The 20,808-nt window shown below is 39.2% G+C and overlaps 1 protein-coding gene across 5 annotated transcripts in view; it reads right to left on the bottom strand.

Annotated features, from left to right (window-relative positions):
• TMLHE (trimethyllysine hydroxylase, epsilon) overlaps window positions 1-20,808 on the bottom strand; it is a 114,573-nt gene that overhangs the window by 47,525 nt on the left and 46,240 nt on the right. For all 5 annotated transcript variants that reach the window (XM_077888899.1, XM_077888902.1, XM_077888903.1 and 2 more), the window contains 2 exons: window positions 18,230-18,406; window positions 9,726-10,005 (listed from right to left, as the gene is read on the bottom strand). In XM_077888899.1, coding sequence (XP_077745025.1) covers window positions 9,726-10,005; window positions 18,230-18,406 — 457 coding nt within the window. The remainder of the gene's footprint in view (window positions 1-9,725; window positions 10,006-18,229; window positions 18,407-20,808) is intronic.

Genomic DNA, 20,808 nt, shown 5'->3' with positions numbered 1-20,808 from the left:
GGCCCAGGGCGCGATCCTGGAGACCCGGGATCGAATCCCACGTCGGGCTCCCGGTGCATGGAGCCTGCTTCTCCCTCTGCCTGTGTCTCTGCCTCTCTCTCTCTCTGTGACTATCATAAATAAATAAAAATTAAAAAAAAAGAACAACACAGGTTTCAACTGCATGGATCCACCCATACATGGATTTTTTTCTATACAGATGTTATTATAAATATATTTTCTCTTTCTTCTGATTTTCCTAATAATAGTTTCTATTCTCTAGTTTATTGTAAGAATACAGTATATAATACATACAACACATAGAATATGTGCTCATTGATTATGTTATTGGTAAAACTTCTAGTCAGCAGTAAACTATTACTAATTAAGTTCTGGAGAGTTAAAAGTCATACATGAATTTTCTACTGTGTGGGGTTGGGGAAGGTCAGTTCCCCTTACCCACACATTGTTCAAGGGTCAACTGTATAATGTAGTCTGAAAGCTTAGGGGATTACCCCCTCTGTTTATGTGCCTACTTTTAATAGCTTTCACATTCACGGTTTTTTCCTGTGCTCACCTTCCTTGCATAGAAAAAGATGTCTTTATGCAGATGCTTTTAGAAGTGAGTAATGTAGATCCTCACCCATCTATTGGACATGGAGGAATAAGAAAAAGAGAAAAGGATAGTTCATGTTAGCAAGTATTTAATGAAATGCTGTATCACTGTTGTCTTATCTCTCCTTAAGGCATACATCATAAATTTTGATTTTATAGTTTTTTCCTGATGGCTTATAGCTGACCAAAGGTCATTTTAATTCTTTAGCTTTCAGAGTTCATCTTATTTTTTGAACCCTCAGAGTCCAAACAGGAAATAGTCATCCTCAGGAACTATGATCTCTAAAGCCCTCTCAATTGATTGATTGTTTACCAGCACAGCTTCCTTTTCTGAAAGTTCTCAAAGTGTGTTTGAAACTGAATGGTTCAAAAAATGTTGATTATGTTATACCAGGATAGAGGAAATGACCCAGAATTCTACTTGCTACACAATTAGTGATATCTGGCCCATATTAAGTAAAAATATGTTTACATCACCTGTATTACTATAGAAGATCAATCTATATATTACCTAGAAATGCAGACTGGCAAGTGGAAACACCACTGAATTCAGGATCAGGAAATCTGAGCCATCTGAATCTCAGTTCTCTTTTTTTAAACTTAAAAAAGAGACATTTATTTATTTTATAGAGAGCTATGGAGGGCGGGGGGCAGAGAGAGAGGGAGAGAGAATCTCACGTCAGCTCCATGGCCAGTGCAGAGCCTGACACAGGGCTCAGTCACAACCCTGAGATTGTGACCTGACCTGAAATCAAGAGTCAGATGCTTAACAGACTGAGCCATGCAAGCCCCCCTCACTTCTTTTTAACTGAACCTTTTACTAGTGAACATCTTCTGTTAGCACTGTTATATACACATACCATTAAAAAAATGATTTTATTTATTTGAGAGAGAGAGAGAGGAAGAGGAGGAGCAGGGGAGGGGCAGAGGGAGAAGCAGGCTCCCTGCTAAGCAGGGACACCAATGCTGGGCTAGATTCTAGGACCTTGGAGTCATGACCTGAACTGAAGGCAGAAGCTTAACCAACTGAGCCATCCAGGTGCTCCTACACTACAATATTAGATTTTAAAAAATATTTATTTACATTCCAGTTAAATAACAAACATTGTAGTATCAGTGTCAGGTGTACAATACAGTGGTTGAACACTTCCATAAATCACCCAGTGCTCTCAGAACAAGTGTCCTCTCACCCACTCCCTGACTACCTCCCCTCTGGTGACCATAGTGTGTTCTCTATAGTTAAGAGTCTATTTCTTGGTCAGCCTCTCTCCCTCTTTTCCTTTTCTCATGTGTTTTGTTTCTTAAATTCCACATATGAGAGAAATCATATGGTATTTGTCTTTCTCTCACTGACTTATTTCACTAAGTATAATACTCTCTAGATCCATCCACATCATTGTAAATGGCATGATTTCATTCTTTTTTATAGCTGAGTAATATTCCATTGTGTGTGTGTGTGTGTGTGTGTGTGTGTGTATCTGACATGTTTTTATTCATTCATCAATAGATTTTTGGGGCTCTTTCCATAATTTGGCTGTTACTGATAATGCTACTATAAACATTGGGGTATATGTATTTCTTTGAATTGTAAGTACTTAGTAGTGCAATTGCTGGGTCATAGGGTAGTTCTATTTTAACTCCTTGAGGAGCCTCCACACTGTTCTCCAGAGCGGCTGCACCAGCTTACATTCCTACCAACAGTATAAGAAGATTCTCCTTTCTCCACATCCTCACCAACACCCGTTGTCTCCTGACTTGTTGATTTTAGCCATTCTGACAGGTGTGAGGTGGGATCTCATTGTGCATTTGATCTGCATCTCCCTGATGATCAGTGATGTGGAGCATCTTGTCAGGTGTCTGTTGACCATCTGGATGTCATCTTTGGAAAAATGTCTATTCATGTTTTCTGCCCATTTTTAACTGGATTATTTGTTTTTTTGGGTGTTGAGTTTGACAATTCTTTGAGGATTTTGGATACTAAGCCTCTATCAGAGATATCATTTGGAAATGTCTTTTCCCATTCTGAAGGCTGCCTTTTAGTTTTGTTGTTTCCTTCCTGTGCAGACACTTTTTATCTTGAAGTCTCAATAGCTGATTTTTGCTTTTGTTTCCCTTGTCTCTGCCAAGGTGTCTAATAAGAAGTTGCTGCGGCTGAGGTCACAGAAGTTGCTGCCTGTGTTCTCCTCTAGGATTTTCTTTTTTAAAAAAGATTTTTATTTATTTATTCATGAGAGACACACACACAGAGAGAGGCAGAGACACAGGCAGAGGGAGATGCAGGCTCCACGCAGGGAGCCCGACATAGGACTCGATTTCGGGTCTCCAAGATCACATCCTGGGCTGAAGGCGGCGCTAAACCGCTGAGGCACCTGGGCTACCCTCCTCTAGGATTTTGATGGTTTCAGGTGTCACATTTAGATCTTTCATCCATTCTGAGTGTATCTTTGTGTGTGGTGTAAGAGAATGGTCCAGTTTTCTCAACACCATTTGTTGAAGAGACTGTCTTTTATCCAGTGGAGATTCTTTCCTGCTTTGTCGAATATTAGTTGACCATAGAGTTGAGGGTCCATTTCTGGATTCTCTATTCTGTTCTATGGATATATGTGTCTGTTTTTGGGTCAGAACCACACTGTCTTGATGATCACAGCTTTGTAGTACAACTTGAAATCCGGCATTGTGATGCCCTCAGGTTTGTTTTTCTTTTTCAAGATTGCTTTGGCTGTTCAAAGTCTTTCATGATTCCACACACATTTTAGGATTGTTTATTTATAGCTCTGTCAAAAAAGTGGGTGGTATATTGATAGGGATTGCATTAAATGTGTAGGCTGCTTTGGGTAATATAGACATTTTAAAAATATTTGTTCCTCCAATCCACAAGCATGGAATGTTTCTCCATCTCTTTGTGCCATCTTCAATTTCTTTCATCTGTGTTTTATAGTTTTCAGAATACAGATCATTTACATGTTTGGTCAGGTTTATTCCTAGGCATCTTACAGTTTTTGGTGCAGTTATAAATAGAATTGATTCCTTGACTTCTCTTTCTGCTGCTTCATCATTACTGTATAGAAATACAACAGATTTCTGTACAATGATTTTGTATTCTGCAATTTTACTAAATTCATGTATCAGTTCTAGCAATTCTTCTGTGGAATCTTTTGGGTTTTCTATATATAGCATCATATCATCTACAAATAGTGAAAGTATGACTTCTTCCTTCCTGATTTGGGTACCTTTTATTTCTTTTTATTGTCTGACTGCTGAGCCTGGGACTTCCAGCACTATGTTAAATAACAGCGGTGAGAGTGGGCATCCTTATTCCTGAAATTAGAGGAAAAGCTCTCAGTTTTTCCCCATTGAGGATGAGATTTGCTGCGGGTTTCTGTATATGGCCTTTATTATGATGGGGTGTGTTTCCTCTATCCCTACTTTGTTGAGGGTTTCTATCTAGAATAGATGTTGTGCTTTGTCAAATCCCTTTTCTGCATCTATTGAGAGGATCCCATGGGTGCTATCCTGTCTTTTATGCATGTAGTGTATCACACTGATTGATCTGTGAATATCGATCCACCCTTGTGGCGCAGGAATACATCCCACTTGATCCTGGTGAATGATTCTTTCAATGTACTGTTGGATTTGATTTGCTGGTATCTTGTTGAGAACTTCTGCATCCATGTGCATCAGGGATATTGGCCTCTATTCTGTTTTTAGTGGAGTCTGTCTGGCTTTGGATTGAGGGTAATGCTGGCCTCTTAGAATGACTTTGGAAGTTTTCCTTTCATTTCTATTTTTTGCAATAGTTTGAGAACAACAGGCATTAACTCTTTTTTTTTTAATGTTTGGAAGAATTCCCCTGTAAAGCCATCTGGCCCTGGCCTTTTGTTTGTTTGGAGATTTTGATGACTGATTTACATTCTTTGCTGGTTATCTGTCTGTTCAAATTTTCTATTTCTTCTTTTTTCTGTTTTGGTAGGTTATGTGTTTCTATTTGTAATTTATCCATGTCTTCCAGGTTGTCCAATGGGTTGGCATATAATTTTTCATATTATTCTCTTAGAATTGTTTGCATTTCTGTGGTGCTGGTTGTGATTTTTCCTCTCTCATTTGTGATTTTATTTATTTGGGACTTTTCTTTTTAAGTCTGGCTGGGGTTTATCAATTGTATTACTTTTTTTTCACATAACCAGCTCCTGTTTCATTGATCTCTTCTACTGTTGTTTTAGTTATCGTATCATTTATTCCTGTTCTAATCTCTTATTTACCTTCTTCTGCTGGTGTTACACTTCATTTGTTGTTCTTTTTCTAGCTCCTTTAGGGGTTAGGTTGTTTCTTTGAGATTTTTCTTGCTTGTTAAGGTAGGCCTGTAATGCAATATACTTCCATCTTAGGACCACTTTTACCCTATCTGAAAGGTTTTAGACTACTGTGTTTTCATTTTCATTTGTTTCCATGTATGCTTAAAAATTTCTTCTTTAATTTCCCAGTTGACCCATTCATTGCCTAGTACCATGTTGTTTGACCTGCATGTATTTGTGGTCTTCCCAAGTTTTTTTTTCTTGTGTTTGACTTCCAGTTTCACAGTGTTGTGGTCAGATAACAGGCACGGTATGACCCCAATATTTTAGTACTTGTTGAGACGTTCTTTGTGACCCAGTATGTGATCTGTTCTGGAGAATGTCCCATGTGTACTCGAAATGAATGTGTATTCTGCTGCTTTAGGATGGAATGCTCTGGATATATCTGCGAGGTCCATCTTGTCCAGCGTGTCATTCAAAGCCATGGTTTCCTTGTTGGTTTTCTGTTCAGATGATCTGGTCATTGCTCTAAGTGGGGAGCTAAAAAGTCCCCTACTATGATTGTAGAATTGTTAGATCTTCTTGTTGGATAGTCCCCTGTACTACGATACAGCACCTTCTTCATCTGTTGTTACAATCTTTGGTTTAGAATGTATTTTGTGTGATATAAGTACTGCTACTCCACCTTTCTTTCACGTCGTTAGCACAATAAATTGTTTTTCATCCCCTTGCTTTCAATCTGCAGGTATCTTTAGGTCTAAAATGAGTCTTGTAGGCAGCATATAGATGGGTCTTTTTATGCATTCAGACACTCTGTTTCTTTTGATTGTTTACTTAGTGCATTTACATTCAGGGTAATTATTGATAGATATGTATTTTTTTAAAAGATTTTATTTATTTATTCATGAGAGACAGAGAGAGAGAGAGAGAGAGAGAGAGAGAGAGAGAGGGGAAGAGACACAGGCAGAGGGAGAAGCAGGCTCCACGCAGAGAGCCCGACGTGGGACTCGATCCAGGGTCTCCAGGATCATGCCCTGGGTTGCAGGCGGCGCTAAACCGCTGCGCCACCGGGGCTGCCCGATAGATATGTATTTATTGCCATTTTATTACTTGTATTGTCATTGTTTCTGGAGATTTTCTCTGATCCTTTCTTGTCTTTGTCACATTTGGTCTCTCCTTTCTACTAAGAGAGTCTTCTGTGATATTTCTTGCAGGGCTGATTTAGTGGCTACAATCTCCTTTAGTTTTGTTTGAGAAACTATCTCTCCTATTCTGAATGATAGCCTTGCTGGGGAGAGTATTCTTGGCTGCGGATTTTTCCATTCAGTACTTTGAATATATCATGGTACTCCTTCTGGCTTGCCAAGTTTCTGTGGAGAGGTCTGCAGCTAATGTTATGGATCTTCCTTTGTAAGTAAAGGCTCCTTTTGTCTTGCTGCTTTTAGGATCTTTTCTTTATCACTAGATTGTCCAAATTTAACTCCACTATGCCTTGGTGTTGTCTGCTTTTCTTGATTTTAATGGGAGTTCTATACACCTTCTGGATTTGAATATCTGTTTCCTTCCCCAGATTAGGGAAAATTTCAGCTACTATTTCCTCTTCTGCCCCCCTTTCTCTCTTCTTCTGGACTCCTATGATACAGATATTATTACATTTGATGGAGTCACTGAGATCCCTAAGTCTATTCTCCTGTTCCATAATTCTTTCTCCATTTGGTTCAGCTCTATTATTTTCCATTATTTTGTGTTCTTTTAAAAATATTTTTAGAGGGCAGAGAGAGAGAGAGAGAGAGAGAATGGGGAGAGGGGCTTAGGGAGTGGGAGAGAGAAAGTCTTAAGTAGGCTCCATTCCCGGTGAAGAGCCTGATGCAGGGCTCAATCTCATGACCCTGAGATCATGACCTGATCCAAAATGAAGAGTCTGATTTTTAACCACCTGAGTCATCCAGGTGCCCCATTATTTTGACTTTTATATCATTATTCATTCCTCTGCTTCTTACATATTTATGGTCATCACATCCAGTTTTTAATCTGTTATTGCATTTTTCATTTGTGATTGGTTGTTTTTTTTTTTAATTTTTATTTATTTATGATAGTCACACACAGAGAGAGAGAGAGAGAGGCTCAGAGACAGAGGGAGAAGCAGGCTCCATGCACCGGGAGCCCGATGTGGGATTCAATCCCGGGTCTCCAGGATCGCGCCCTGGGCCAAAGGCAGGCGCCAAACCGCTACGCCACCCAGGGATCCCGTGATTGGTTGTTTTTTAACTCTTTTATCTCTGTAGCAAGGGCCTCCTTGAAGTCTTCTATTCTTTTCTCAAACCTAGTGAGTATCCTTATGATTGTTGTTTTATATTCTCCATTAGGCATGTTACTTATATCTGTTTCACTTGGATCTCTGGCTGTGAACTTTTCTTGTTCCTTTTTGGGGATGAATTCCTCCATCTTGGCATTTTGTCTATGTCTTTATATTCTTCACTGTGTTAGGAAAGCCTGTTATGTTTCCTGCTCTTGAGAGTAATGGCTTTATGAAGAAGAGGTCATACAGGGATCCCTGGGTGGCGCAGCGGTTTAGCGCCTGCCTTTGGCCCAGGGCGCGATCCTGGAGACCCGGGATTGAATCCCACATCGGGCTCCCGGTGCATGGAGCCTGCTTCTCCCTCTGCCTGTGTCTCTGCCTCTCTCTCTCTCTCTCTCGCTCTCTGATGACTATCATAAATAAATAAATTAAATAAAAAAAAAAAAAAGAAGAGGTCATACAGTGTCCAGGGCTGGGTGCTCCAGGGAATGTCTCTTGTACGTGCTGTGTGCACTCTGCTACTGTGTTTTGGCTACTCTTTCCCTCAGGTTAGTCCTCTGCAGAGTTTTTCCTTGTCTGTAGTCCACAGTGTTTAGAACTTGGCCAGAGCACAGTGAGCTTTATGTAGCTATGCTCTTGTCTACTTGTTAAATGAGACCTGATACCACTTCCACTAATACTGAAGCCTTGCAGAACTCTATGGTTGGTAGATGTGGTGTATGCAGGGGTTTCTACTGGTCTTCTGGTGAGGGGGCCTGCTGCTCTGGTCCTTAGACACGTTTGCAAGAGAAAAGAAATACCAGCAGAGTGCAGTGGAGTGGGACTTTGGGCAAGCAGGTCAGGCAGCCAGCGTGGGCATTTTGCTGTTTACTTAAGTCGGTTTATGCTGAGGGGTAGGGGAGGGAAATGGTGCCAGCCAGCTCCTCTGTCCCTGGAGAAGGGAGTCTGTGCTTGCTGCTCTCAGGGAAGCACTCCCAGAAGAGTGAATAATTTCCCCTCATGTCTTCTAAGCATTTTTCAGATCGGTGTTTTTACACTGTCTCTGGGTTGTTTGCCTGCCTGGAGCAGCACAGTGCACTTTGGACTCTATATCAGCCAAGCCTGATGACTTTTAAAACTCTAATCTTTGGGGGTCTGGTGTGGTGGGGACCTGACCTGGTCTTCTGGGGGATGGTCTCACTATGCTGGGACTGATGCAGGTTTGATCCAGAAGGGCAGTCATGCCACAGCACAGGGGCATGGAATTTGGAACAAAACAGGCTAAAGAGCCAAGTGTCTGAGTTAGCTGGCTTCAGCAAGTGTCTCTGGACCTATGCTGATAGTGCCTGTGGGCACTTTTGTCCCCAGAGAAGACTGAACATTATCTCCCTGTGTGCCTTAGGCAATCCTCAGATTGCACTGTTTGCCCTGGGGTTACTTGCCTGCCTTCTCACCAGGAGTAGTACCCTCAGGTCTCTATCTCAGCCAAACCCATGGATCTCTAAAACCAGTCTTTGAGCCCAGCTGGTTGCAAAACCTCATGAAAATCAGCCACTCTTTTTTCCCAGCCAATGGCTTTGGGAAAGTGTTCCCCTTTTGCTCATCCCTATGTGCTCCACTCTCTCTTGCCTTTCTCTGCAACGAGGGTTCCCTCCCTTCCATAGCACTCATGGGTTTCTCCCCCAGACCATGTCTTTGCACTCCTTGCCTTCCTCTATGTGGCCTCTCTTCTCTCCTACTTGTGCAGTTTGTTCTATCATCCTCAGGTCAATTTCTTGGGTATTCAGAATGATTTGATAGTTAATTGGCTCTGTTTAAGGGACGAAGTAAGCCTAGGGTTCTCCTATGACACTACCATCTTAGCTCCTCTGCTGAATCCCAATTCTACTTCTTACTAGCAGAGCAATCCTGGGCAAGCCACTTACTTATTATATGTCTCAAGTGGCTCATCAGCAGAATAGGGGATAAAATATGCACTCATCAGAATTTCTATAAGGATCAAAAGAAAATAATGGGTGTGAATATATTGGTTAAATGCTATATAGTGTAAGGCAGTATTATTAACAGCTAGTCTCTGAATCAAGCCTTAGAGATCATAATAGGTCAAAACTAGATGATCTTTAGACTCCATCTTATTTAATCCTCTTATGAGATGGGAAAGTTGAGGCCAGTGGGTGGAGGTGGAGGTGGAGGGTACAGGTGTGTATGTAATGGAGTTGTCAATGTTCACACAATTGTTGGATGGTAGAATTTAGACTACTACCTGGTTCTGTTTACTCAAAGTTAGTGATATTTCTAGTTTATAATGATTCCTGCCACTTTGAGTACCACTAGGCTCAAAAAATATACCAATGACTCTGAAGTCTTCATCATATTTAACATGTAAGTGTTTTAAAGATTAGAAATCTGGGCTTCAAATAAAGTACTATAAATGGGAATCCCCTTATTCAGGACACAAAATATTCTGGATTAAAAACAGTGACCATACCCTGTAAAATTATTTTCCTGGTGTTAATGCTCTTCAAATTAATTACTGTAGATATTATAAACTCATAAATTACCTGATCAAGCTGATCCTTTCTGCCAACTTCTCTGTGTGTTCTTGAGTGGGAGGGACATTTTCTACAAATGCAATTCCATACAGCAGAAAGTTTTGCAGAAAGTTCTTCAATCCCTCATTGGTTTCTAAGAAGCTCTGGAAATCTACAGATGGAACTTGGGCTTGCTGATAGATTTCAGCATTCCATAAGATTCTAGGTTGGATGACCTTTTGTTTCTGCCCTTCATAGCTGTTTCTCACCAGCCAATCCAAATCATATTTAGTTACATGACCATCTGGCCCTTTAAAGGGAAAAATAAAAGGCATTAAAATAATAGTTATAATTACTGCCAATAATTTACTGGTTAAGAATATTATTTTTAACAACCAATTACCAAAAAAAAAAAAAAAAAACAACCAATTACCAGATGCTGTATTGTTTATGAAATGAAATTAAAATAAATGCCTAGAATGTTCCTGAGACAGAAATATTTGTAGGGTGAGTAGTATGAAACTAATAAATTAATTAATGAACAAATAAATCTCACCAACTAGAAGAGAATAAATAAATTAGGGCAGTTTGACCATAATATAACATGATAAAGTGATTTCTTGACTTTGCCTACTGTGCCAAAAAACCCAAAAAGTTAAAAAAAAACACCAGCCCCTCAAAAATGCTTTAGAAAGTCTTCAGGATAAGCAAAGGATATAGCAAGGAGAGTGAAAGGCTTTGCTGGCATCTTATCTTCTTCTTTCATTTCTTTTTACTTCTCTGTCTCTGTTTCTCTGTATCTGTTTTGGCTTCCTACTTCTTGACAATAAAAGCATCAAAGAATTTGGAAAGCTTGAAAAAGTGTGAGGAAGTTTTTAAAAAAGATTTATTTATTTATTTTAGAGAGAGACAGAGAGAGTGTGTGTACAAGTGGTGGGAGGAGCTGAGGGATTGGGAAAGAGAGAATCTCAAGCAGACTCTCCACCAACCTGATGTGGGGTTTGATCTCACCACTGAGCCAAAATCAAGAGTCGGACATGTAACCAACTGAGCCACCCAGGCACTCCAGTATGAGGAAAAATTTAAAAATCACTTATAGAGGGAGGGGCAAGATGGCGAAAGAGCAGGGTCCCCAAGTCACCTGTCCCCACCAAATTACCTAGATAACCTTCCAATCATCCTGAAAATCTATGAATTCGGTCTTAGATTTAAAGAGAGAACAGCTGGAATGCTACAGTGAGAAGAGTTTGCGCTTCTATCAGGTAGGAAGACGGGGAAAAAGAAATAAAGAAACAAAAGGCCTCCAAGGGGGAGGGGTCCCCGAGGAGCCGGGCTAAGGCCGGGGCGAGTGTCCCCAGGACAGGAGAGCCCCGTCCCGGGGAAGCAGGAGCTGCACCGACCTTCCCGGGCGGAAAGGGGCCTGCAGGGAGTTAGAGCAGGACCCCAGGAGGGCGGGGATGCCCTCGGGCTACCTGGGACACTAACAGACACCTGCGCCCCGGGAGAGTGCGCCGAGCTCCCTAAGGGCTGCAGCGCACACGGCGGGGCCCGGAGCAGCTCAGAGGAGCTCCGGCGGCGGCTCCGCGGGGAGCCAGCCTTATTAAAAAGAATTAATATTGTGAAAATGTCAATGTTACCCAGGGCAATTTACACGTTTAATGCAATCCCTATCAAAATACCATGGACTTTCTTCAGAGAGTTAGAACAAATTATTTTAAGATTTGTGTGGAATCAGAAAAGACCCCGAATAGCCAGCGGAATTTTAAAAAAGAAAACCATACCTGGGGGCATCACAATGCCAGATTTCAGGTTGTACTACAAAGCTGTGGTCAACAAGACAGTGTGGTCCTGGCACAAAAACAGACACATGGATCAATGGAACAGAATAGAGAACCCAGAAGTGGACCCTGAACTTTATAGTCAACTAATATTCGATAAAGGAGGAAAGACTATCCACTGGAAGAAAGACAGTCTCTTCAATAAATGGTGCTGGGAAAATTGGACATCCACATGCAGAAGAATGAAACTAGACCACTCTCTTGCACCATACACAAAGATAAACTCAAGATGGATGAAAGATCTAAATGTGAGACAAGATTCCATCAAAATCCTAGAGGAGAACACAGGCAACACCCTTTTTGAACTCGGCCACAGTAACTTCTTGCAAGATACATCCACGAAGGCAAAAGAAACAAAAGCAAAAATGAACTATTGGGACTTCATCAAGATAAGAAGCTTTTGCACAGCAAAGGATACAGTCAACAAAACTAAAAGACAACCTACAGAGTGGGAGAAGATATTTGCAAATGACATATCAGATAAAGGGCTAGTTTCCAAGATCTATAAAGAACTTATTAAACTCAACACCAAACAAACAAACAATCCAATCATGAAATGGGCAAAAGACATGAAGAGAAATCTCACAGAGGAAGACATAGACATGGCCAACACGCACATGAGAAAATGCTCCGCATCACTGGCCATCAGGGAAATACAAATCAAAACCACCTCACACCAGTGAGAATGGGGGAAAATTAACAAGGCAGGAAACCACAAATGTTGGAGAGGATGAGGAGAAAAGGGAACCCTCTTACACTGTTGGTGGGAATGTGAAATGGTGCAGCCACTCTGGAAAACTCTGTGGAGGTTCCTCAAACAGTTAAAAATAGACCTACCCTACGACCCAGCAATTGCACTGCTGGGGATTTACCCCAAAGATACAGATGCAATGAAACGCCGGGACACCTGCACCCTGATGTTTCTGGCAGCAATGTCCACAATAGCCAAACTGTGGAAGGAGCCTCGGTGTCCATCGAAAGATGAATGGATAAAGAAGATGTGGTTTACGTGTACAATGGAATATTACTCAGCCATTAGAAACGACAAATACCCACAATTTGCTTCAACGTGGATGGAACTGGAGGGTATTATGCTGAGTGAAGTAAGTCAATCGGAGAAGGACACACATTATGTGTTCTCATTTATTTGGGGAATATAAATAATAGTGAAAGGGAATAGAAGGGAAGGGAGAAGAAATGGGTAGGAAATATCAGAAAGGGAGACAGAACATAAAGACTCCTAACTCTGGGAAACAAACTAGGAGTGGTGGAAGGGGAGGAGGGCCGGGGTTGGGGGTGAATGGGTGACGGGCACTGAGGGGGGCACTTGACGGGATGAGCACTGGGTGTTATTCTGTATGTTGGCAAATTGAACACCAATAAAAAATAAATTTATTATTAAAAAAAGGATCCACTTATTCTAAAAAAAAATCACTTTTATATACCATTCTACCACACAGATGAAACCATTATTAATAGCTTGGCATCATTCCTTCCACTTTTTCCCCATGCATTCTTTTATTTTATATAAATATAGTACATATATATATATGTTTGTAGCCTGCCTTTGTCACTTAATATATGGAGTCACTTCATCATTAAAAAATTAAATCTTCACCTACAATTGTTTGTTTTCTTAAATTCACAGACTCTTAACTATAGAAAACAAACAGATGGTTACCAGAGTGGGGATGGGTGAAATAGGGGCTAAGTATTAAGGAGGGCACTAGTGATGAGCACCAGGTGTTGTATGCAAGTGTTGAATCACTAAATTCTACACCAGAATCTAATATTACACTCTATGTTAACTAACTGGAATTTAAATTAAAACTTAAAAAAATTAAATCTTCATAAAAATTAATTAATATAATTTGCAGAATAAGACTACCAAGATTTACCTAACCAGTCTGTTCTTCTGGAGCATGTAGTCTTATTTTTAAAAATTTCCTTATTATTTAATAGTGATCATCCTTGTCTATATTTTTTTCATTTTTTAAAGATGGATTTTTTAGAGAGAGAGAGCATGCAAGTGGGGAGAAGGGCAGAGGGAGACAGAGAACCTGAAGCAGATTCTGCAGTGAACAGAAAGCCCCATGTGGGGCTCGATCTCACCACCCTGAGATCACCCTGAGTGGAAACCAAGAGGCAGGCGCTCAAATGACTGAGACTCTCAGGTGCCCCATTTTTCTATATTTCTGATAATCTTCTCAAGAAGGTAGGATTGTTAAATTCAAAGATAGAAACTTTTAAGAGCCTTGATGGATTTAACTAAATTACTTTATTAGGAAGTCTATACCAATTTTCGTTGTCTCCAAAAATATGTGTGTGCCCTTCAAAATTAAGTATTCTTATTTTTAAAAATATATATATATTTTTCCAGATTGGCAAGTAGAATTCTATTGTTATAATAATTCTAAGTAATTCACTTACTAATAAGGCTACTAACATTTGTTAGAGATTTATATTTGTTAGACATATGTCTTTTATTTTTATTATTTTTTGTTTCAAGTTTTTATTTAAATTCCAGTTAGTTATCATACAGTTAAATATTAGTTTCAGGTGTACAATACAGTGGTTGTACACTTCCATACATCACCCAGTGCTCATCACAACAAATGCTCTCCTTAATGCTCATCACCCATTTAATCCATTTCCCCACCACTTGCACTCCAGCAACTCTCAGTTTGTACTATATAGTTAAGAGTCTCTTTTATGGTTTGCTTCTCTTTTTGTTTTTCCCTTCCCCATGTTCATCTGTTTTGTTTCTTAAATTTCACATATGAGTGAAATCATATGGTATTTTCTTTCTCTGACGGACTTATTTTGCTTAGCAAAATACTCTCTACCTCTAACCATGTTGTTGCAAATGGTAAGATGTCATTCTTTTTGATGGCTGAGTAATATTCCATTCTTTATCCATTCTTCTTATCCATTCATCAGTCAATGGACATTTGGGCTCTTTCCATAATTTGGCTGTTGCTGATAATGCTGCTACAAATATTGGGGTTCATTTGCCTTTTGAATGAGTAGTTTTGTATCCTTTGGGTAAATACCCAAAGTACAATTGCTGGATCATAAGGTAGTTCTATTTGTAACTTCTTGAGGACCCTCTATGCTGTTCTCCAGAGCGGCTGCACCAGCCTGTGCCCCCACCCACACAGTACAAGAGGGTCCCCCTTTCTTCACATCCTCACCAACACCTGTTGTTTCCTGACTTGTTGATTTTACCCACTCTCACAGGTGTGAGGTGGGATCTCATTGTGGTTTTGAGTTGTATTTTCTTTTCTTTTTTTTTAAAGATTTATTTATTTATTTGTGATAGAGAAAGAGAGAGAGAGAAAGAGAGGCAGAGACACAGGAGGAGGGAGAAGCAGGCTCCATGCGGGAGCCTGACGTGGGACTCGATCCCAGGACTCCAGGATCGCGCCCTGGGCCAAAGGCACTAAACTGCTGAGCCACCCAGGGATCCCCTGTATTTTCCTGAGGATGACTGATGTCGAGCATCTTTTCATGTATCTGTTGGCCACTGTATAGACATATGTTTTTTAAATGCAAGGATTACCAAACTATTGCCCATGGGCCAAATCTGCCTGGCAGTTGTCTTTGTGACACCTGTTTTGGAACACATGACACACACTTGGTTACTTATTGTCCATGTCTGCTTTCACCCTACTACTGAAGAACTGAAGAGTTGAACAGTTGTGACTGACACTGTACAGCCAAAAATATTGGTGCTTTTCTTTACAAAATGGCAATAACACCTTATATGTCAATAGTTTCTAGTCTTTGTCATACATTTCTCAAATATCTTACCAAGTGAGTCATTTTTTAATAAAACTTTCTATGGCATGTACTTTTTTTTACTGTAGAGAAATCACTAGTCAAACATATTGATTTTAAATATTTTTTCCTCCAATGCTTTTTTCTTTTAACCTATTTTGGAAGAATTATACATTCACAGGAAGTTGCAAAGAAATGTGTTTATTCAGGGACACCTGGGTGGCTCAGTGGTTGGGCGCCTGCCTTTGGCTCAGGTCATGATCCTGCGATCTAGGATTGAGTCCACTACTTCTCTCTCTCCCTCTCCTTCTCCCTTCTCCCTCTCCCTGCTTATGTCTCTGCCTCTCTCTCTCAGTCTCTGTCTCTCATGAATAAATAAATTAATCATAAAGAAAAAAAATGTATTTATTCAGTAAATAGACCCAATAGTTGGAGGAAACAAAATTAATATACAGAAATCTGTTGTATATCTATACACTAATAATGTAGCAGGAAAAAATGAAGAAAACAATCCCATTTAAAACTGAACCAAAAAGAATGGAATACCTAGAAATGAATTTGACCAAGGAGATGAGAAACCTATACCCGAAAAGTATAAGACATTCATGAAAGAAGTTGAAGACAACACAAAAAAAAAAATGGAAAGAAATCCAATACTTATGCATTGGAAGAACTAATATTGTTAAAATGTTCACACTACCCAAACCAATCTACAGATTGAATGCAATCTCTACCAAAATACCAACAGCATTTTTCACAGAACTAGAACAAATAATCCTAAAATTCGTATGAAACCACAAAAGACCCTGAATAGCCAAAGCAACCCTGAGAAAGAAGAGCAAACCTGGAGGCATCACCATTCCAGATTTTGATATATACTACAATGCCATAGTAATCAAAATGGTGTAGTCCTGGTACAAAAACAGACACATAGATCAATGGAACAGAATAGAAAACCCAGAAATGGACCCACCAGTATATGGTCAGCTAATATTCGACAAAGAAGGAAAGAATATCCACTGGGAAAAAGACAATCTCTTCAATTAATGGTGTTGGGGAAACTGGACAGCCACATGCAGAAGAACGAAACTGGAACATTCTCTTACACCAGGCACAAATATAAACTCAGAATGAATGAAAGACATAAATGTGAGACCTGAAACTATACCAATCTTGGAAGAGAACAGAGGCAATAACTTTTTTGACATCAGATGTAGCAACTTCTTTGTAGATATGTATCCTGAGGCAAGGGAAACAAAAGCAAAAATAAACTATTGTGATTTCATCAAGATAAAAAGCTTCTGCACAGCAAAGGAAACCATCAATAAAACAAAAAGGCAATCCAATAAATAAGAGAAGATATTTATAAATGATAGATCCAATAAGGGGTTAATATCCAAAATATATTAAGAACTTGCACCCACTCAACATAGAAAAAAAACCAATCTGATTAAAAATGGGCAGAGAACTCAAATAAACATTTTTCCAAACAAGACATCAGACAGCCAACAAACACATGGAAAGATGCTCAACATCACTTATTATTAGGGAAATGCAAATCAAAACCACAATGAGGTGTCACCTTACACATGAGAATGCCTAATATCAGAAAGACAAGAAATAACAAATTGTTAAGAATGTGGAGAAAAGGGATCACTTATGCACTGTGGGTGGGAATGTTAATTTGTGCAGTCACTGTGGAAAATAGTATGGAGGTTCCTCAAAAAATAAAAATAGAGGGATGTTGCCTGGGTGGCTCAGCAGTTGAGCATGTGCCTTCAGCTCGGGGTCCTGGGATCAAGTCCCACATCGGGCTCCTCACAGTGAACCTACTTCTCCCACTGCCTATGTCTCTGCCTCTCTCTGTGTGTCTTTCATGAAAAAAAAAATAAAATCTTTTTAAAAATTAAATTAGAAATACCATATGATCCAATAATTCCAGTATTGGGTAAATACCCAAAGAAAACACTAATTTTTTAAAATTTATTTTTATTGGAGTTCAGTTTGCCAACATATAGCATAACACCCAGCGCTCATCCTGTCAAGTGCCCCCCTCAGTGCCCATCACCCAGTTACCCCCACCCCCACCCTCCTCCCTTTCTACCACCCCTTGTTAGTTTCCCAGAGTTAGGAGTCTCTCATGTTCTGTCTCCCTCTCTGATATTTCCCACTCATTTTCTCTCTTGGAGAATATAAAAAATAGTGAAAGGGAATAAAGGGGAAAGGATAGAAAACACTAATTTGAAAAGATATATGCACCCTTATGTTTAGTGCAGCTTTACAATAGTCAAGATATGGAAGCAACTCAAGTGACCTTAAATAGATGAATGGATAAAGAAGATGTGGTTTATACACACAATGGAATATTAATCAGCCATAAAAAAGAATGATATCTTGCCATTTGCAAAAACATGGATGGACCTAGAAGGTATCTGTTAAGTGAAAGAAGTCAGACAGAAAGACAAATACCACATGATTCCATTTATATGTGGAATCTAAAAAATAAAACAAGTGAACAAACCAAAAACCAGAACCTTAAATAAAAGCAAAATGGTGGCTTTTGGTGGGGGCAGGGGAGGAGGGATATAATAGGTGAAGGGGATTAAGAGGCACAAACTTCCAGTTATAAAATTAAGTCACAGAGATGAAAGGTATTATATAGGGAATATACAGTCAATAATATCATAATAACATTGCATGGTCATAGATGGTGACTACACTTATTGTGAGCACTGAGTAAAGGTTAGAATTGTTAAATCAATGTCATACACCCGAAACTAATAAAACAGTGTATGTTAATTATACCTCAATAAAAAATAGAATACCCTACTTTAGAACAGGACAAACCAGGTTTTGCAAAAATAATTGTTCTTTAGAAGAGTACCCCAGCCAAGACCAAGTCTCTTGTCTACTCACAAGTGAAAAAGAGTGTGGTCTCATCCAGACGAATGGTTTTTGGCTTGATGCATAAATCCACACTGGCAGTATCCAGGCTGCGCTGGTGAGTCTTAGAGTTGTAGCATGATGCTGAGCGGCAGTGGTCTCGAAGCCAGACATAATCAAAGCGCATCACGGTGTTAGCATATTGCAGTTCTAGGGAAAGGGATTCTTTTATATTATTTGTTATATTATTTTGCACTGTTTATGTTATAGAGATAAATAAATATTTATTTAGGAAAACTTAAGAACAATTAGTAGTCAGAAAACTTTCTTCAAAAAGTCTTCTACCAAGAAACAAACAAGAGTACTAAGGGGAACACTAGTCCCCTACCAAATATAAAAGATACTGTAGAACTTCTACGATTAAAACAGTAAGATGCTAGGATAGGAATAGCATATAAAACAACAAAAGAATATAAAATGTTGTGATCCCTGGGTGGCTTAGAGGTTTAGCACCTGCCTTCAGCCCAGAGCGTGATCCTGGAGTCCTGGGATGGAGTCCCACGTTGGGCTCCCTGCATGGAGCCTGCTTCTCCCTCTGCCTGTGTCTCTGCATCTCTCTCTCTCTCTCTCTCTGTCTCTCATGAATAAATAAATTTTTTAAAAATAAAAATAAATAAAAAATAATATAAAATGTCCAAAATATACCTAAATGCATATAGAAATTTGGTATCTAATAAACTGACAGCTATAATCACTGGCGAAAATAGGAATTTTAAAATAACAACTAGATAGCCATTTGGAAAAAAGATACAATTGCATCTATGCCTCACATAGTCGCCAGGTCTCCAAGATAAACTCAAAACAGATCAGAGTTCTAGATTTGGAAAATAAAACCAGTGAAGTATTTTAAAAGGAAATACAGGTGGATAGAGAATATAAAAGATAAAAGAGGTAGTTGTACTACTGTTGCAACTTTTTTGTTAGTTTGAAGTCATACCAAAATAAAAAGTTAACAAAAATCAAAGACTCTCCTATTATACCAGGTTACTCACTCAGGAAAGGTAAATACAAATGAGATTAAACTTCTAAGAGGAATGAAAGCTGTAATATGCCTCGGAATAAAAAATTATGTGGAAGACTGCTATAGAGAAATCTATAAAACTAATCCTGAAGGGCTTGAGGAAATCTGAATGGAGAAATATGCTCAAACATGGGCAGATTCAATAATGAAAAGATACAAATTTTCCCACAAATTAATCCACAAAATTCCATGTACTTCCAATCCAAATTCCCATAGAAATTTTCATGTACTGGACAGACTAATTCTAAAATTTCCCATTCAGAATTAATAAACTTATAATTTTGAAGAAAAATAAAGTCATGGGGGAACTGTCTTACTAAAAATAAAAAATATTACATATAAAGCTACAGTGAATCAAAAAGTAAGATGAATAGGTCAAAACAGTATGGAGATTCCTCAAAAAGTTAAAAATAGAATAACCCCTGACCCAGCCATTGTACTACTGGTATTTACCTAAAGAAAACAAAAATACTAATTCAAAGGGGCACATGCACCTTGATGTTTATAGCAGCATTATCAGCAACAGCCAAATTATGGAAAGAGACCAGAGTCCATCAATGGATGAAGGGATAAAGAAGAGGTGGTATATACATATGACGGAATAGCAGTCAGCCATAAAAAAGAATGAAATCTTTGCAATGACATGGATGGAACTAGAGTATATCATGCTAACTGAAAGAAATCTGTCAGAGAAAGACAAATACCATATGATTTCACTCATGTGGAATTTAAGAAACAAAAAAGATGAACATAAGGGAAAGGGAAAAAAAGAGAGACAAAGCATAAAAGACTCTTAACTATAGAGAAGAAACTCAGGGTTGATGGAGGGGAGGTGGGTAGGGGATGGGATGGATGGATGATGGGTACTAAGGAGGGCACTTGTGATGAGTACTGAGTGTGCTATATAAAAGATGAATCACGAAATTCTGCTCTTGAAACTAACATTAGACTATATTTTAAGTAAAATTTAAATAAAAATGAAATATTAAAATAAATGAAATATAAAAAATAAAACTATTACACATTGGGGTGGCTCAGTCGGTTAAGCATCTACCTTAGGCTCAGGTCATGATCTCAGGGTCCTGGGATGGAGCACTGATTTGGGCTCCTTGCTGAGCAGGGAGTCTGCTTCCCCCTCTGCCTCTCCCCTGCTTATATCCTCTCTTTTTTCCCCTCTCTCTTTCAAATAAATAAAATCTTAAAAAAAACTATTATACAATGACAATCTTGGGGTAGGAATGGACATTTTAATATGATACAAAATTCATAAAAGATAAATCCGTCTATACGAAAATAAAAACTTAATTGTTTTGTAAACAATGTAAAAAACCAAAATTAAGTGACAAATTCTTGAACTACAGGATCTATGGAAAAATATGTAAAATTGTGTTTGTAGGGCGGCCCAGGTGGCTCAGTGGTTTAGCGCCACCTTCAGCCCAAGGCCTGTTCCTGGAGACCTGGGATCGAGTTCCACGTCGGGCTCCCTGCATGGAGCTTGCTTCTCCCTCTGCCTGGGTCTCTGCCTCTTTCT

The sequence above is a fragment of the Canis aureus genome, chromosome X (assembly GCF_053574225.1).
Source record: "Canis aureus isolate CA01 chromosome X, VMU_Caureus_v.1.0, whole genome shotgun sequence".
Classification (NCBI taxonomy): Eukaryota; Metazoa; Chordata; class Mammalia; order Carnivora; family Canidae; genus Canis; species Canis aureus.
Note: the sequence above shows the minus strand (reverse complement) of the source record. Positions and strands in the feature narration are given on the sequence as shown.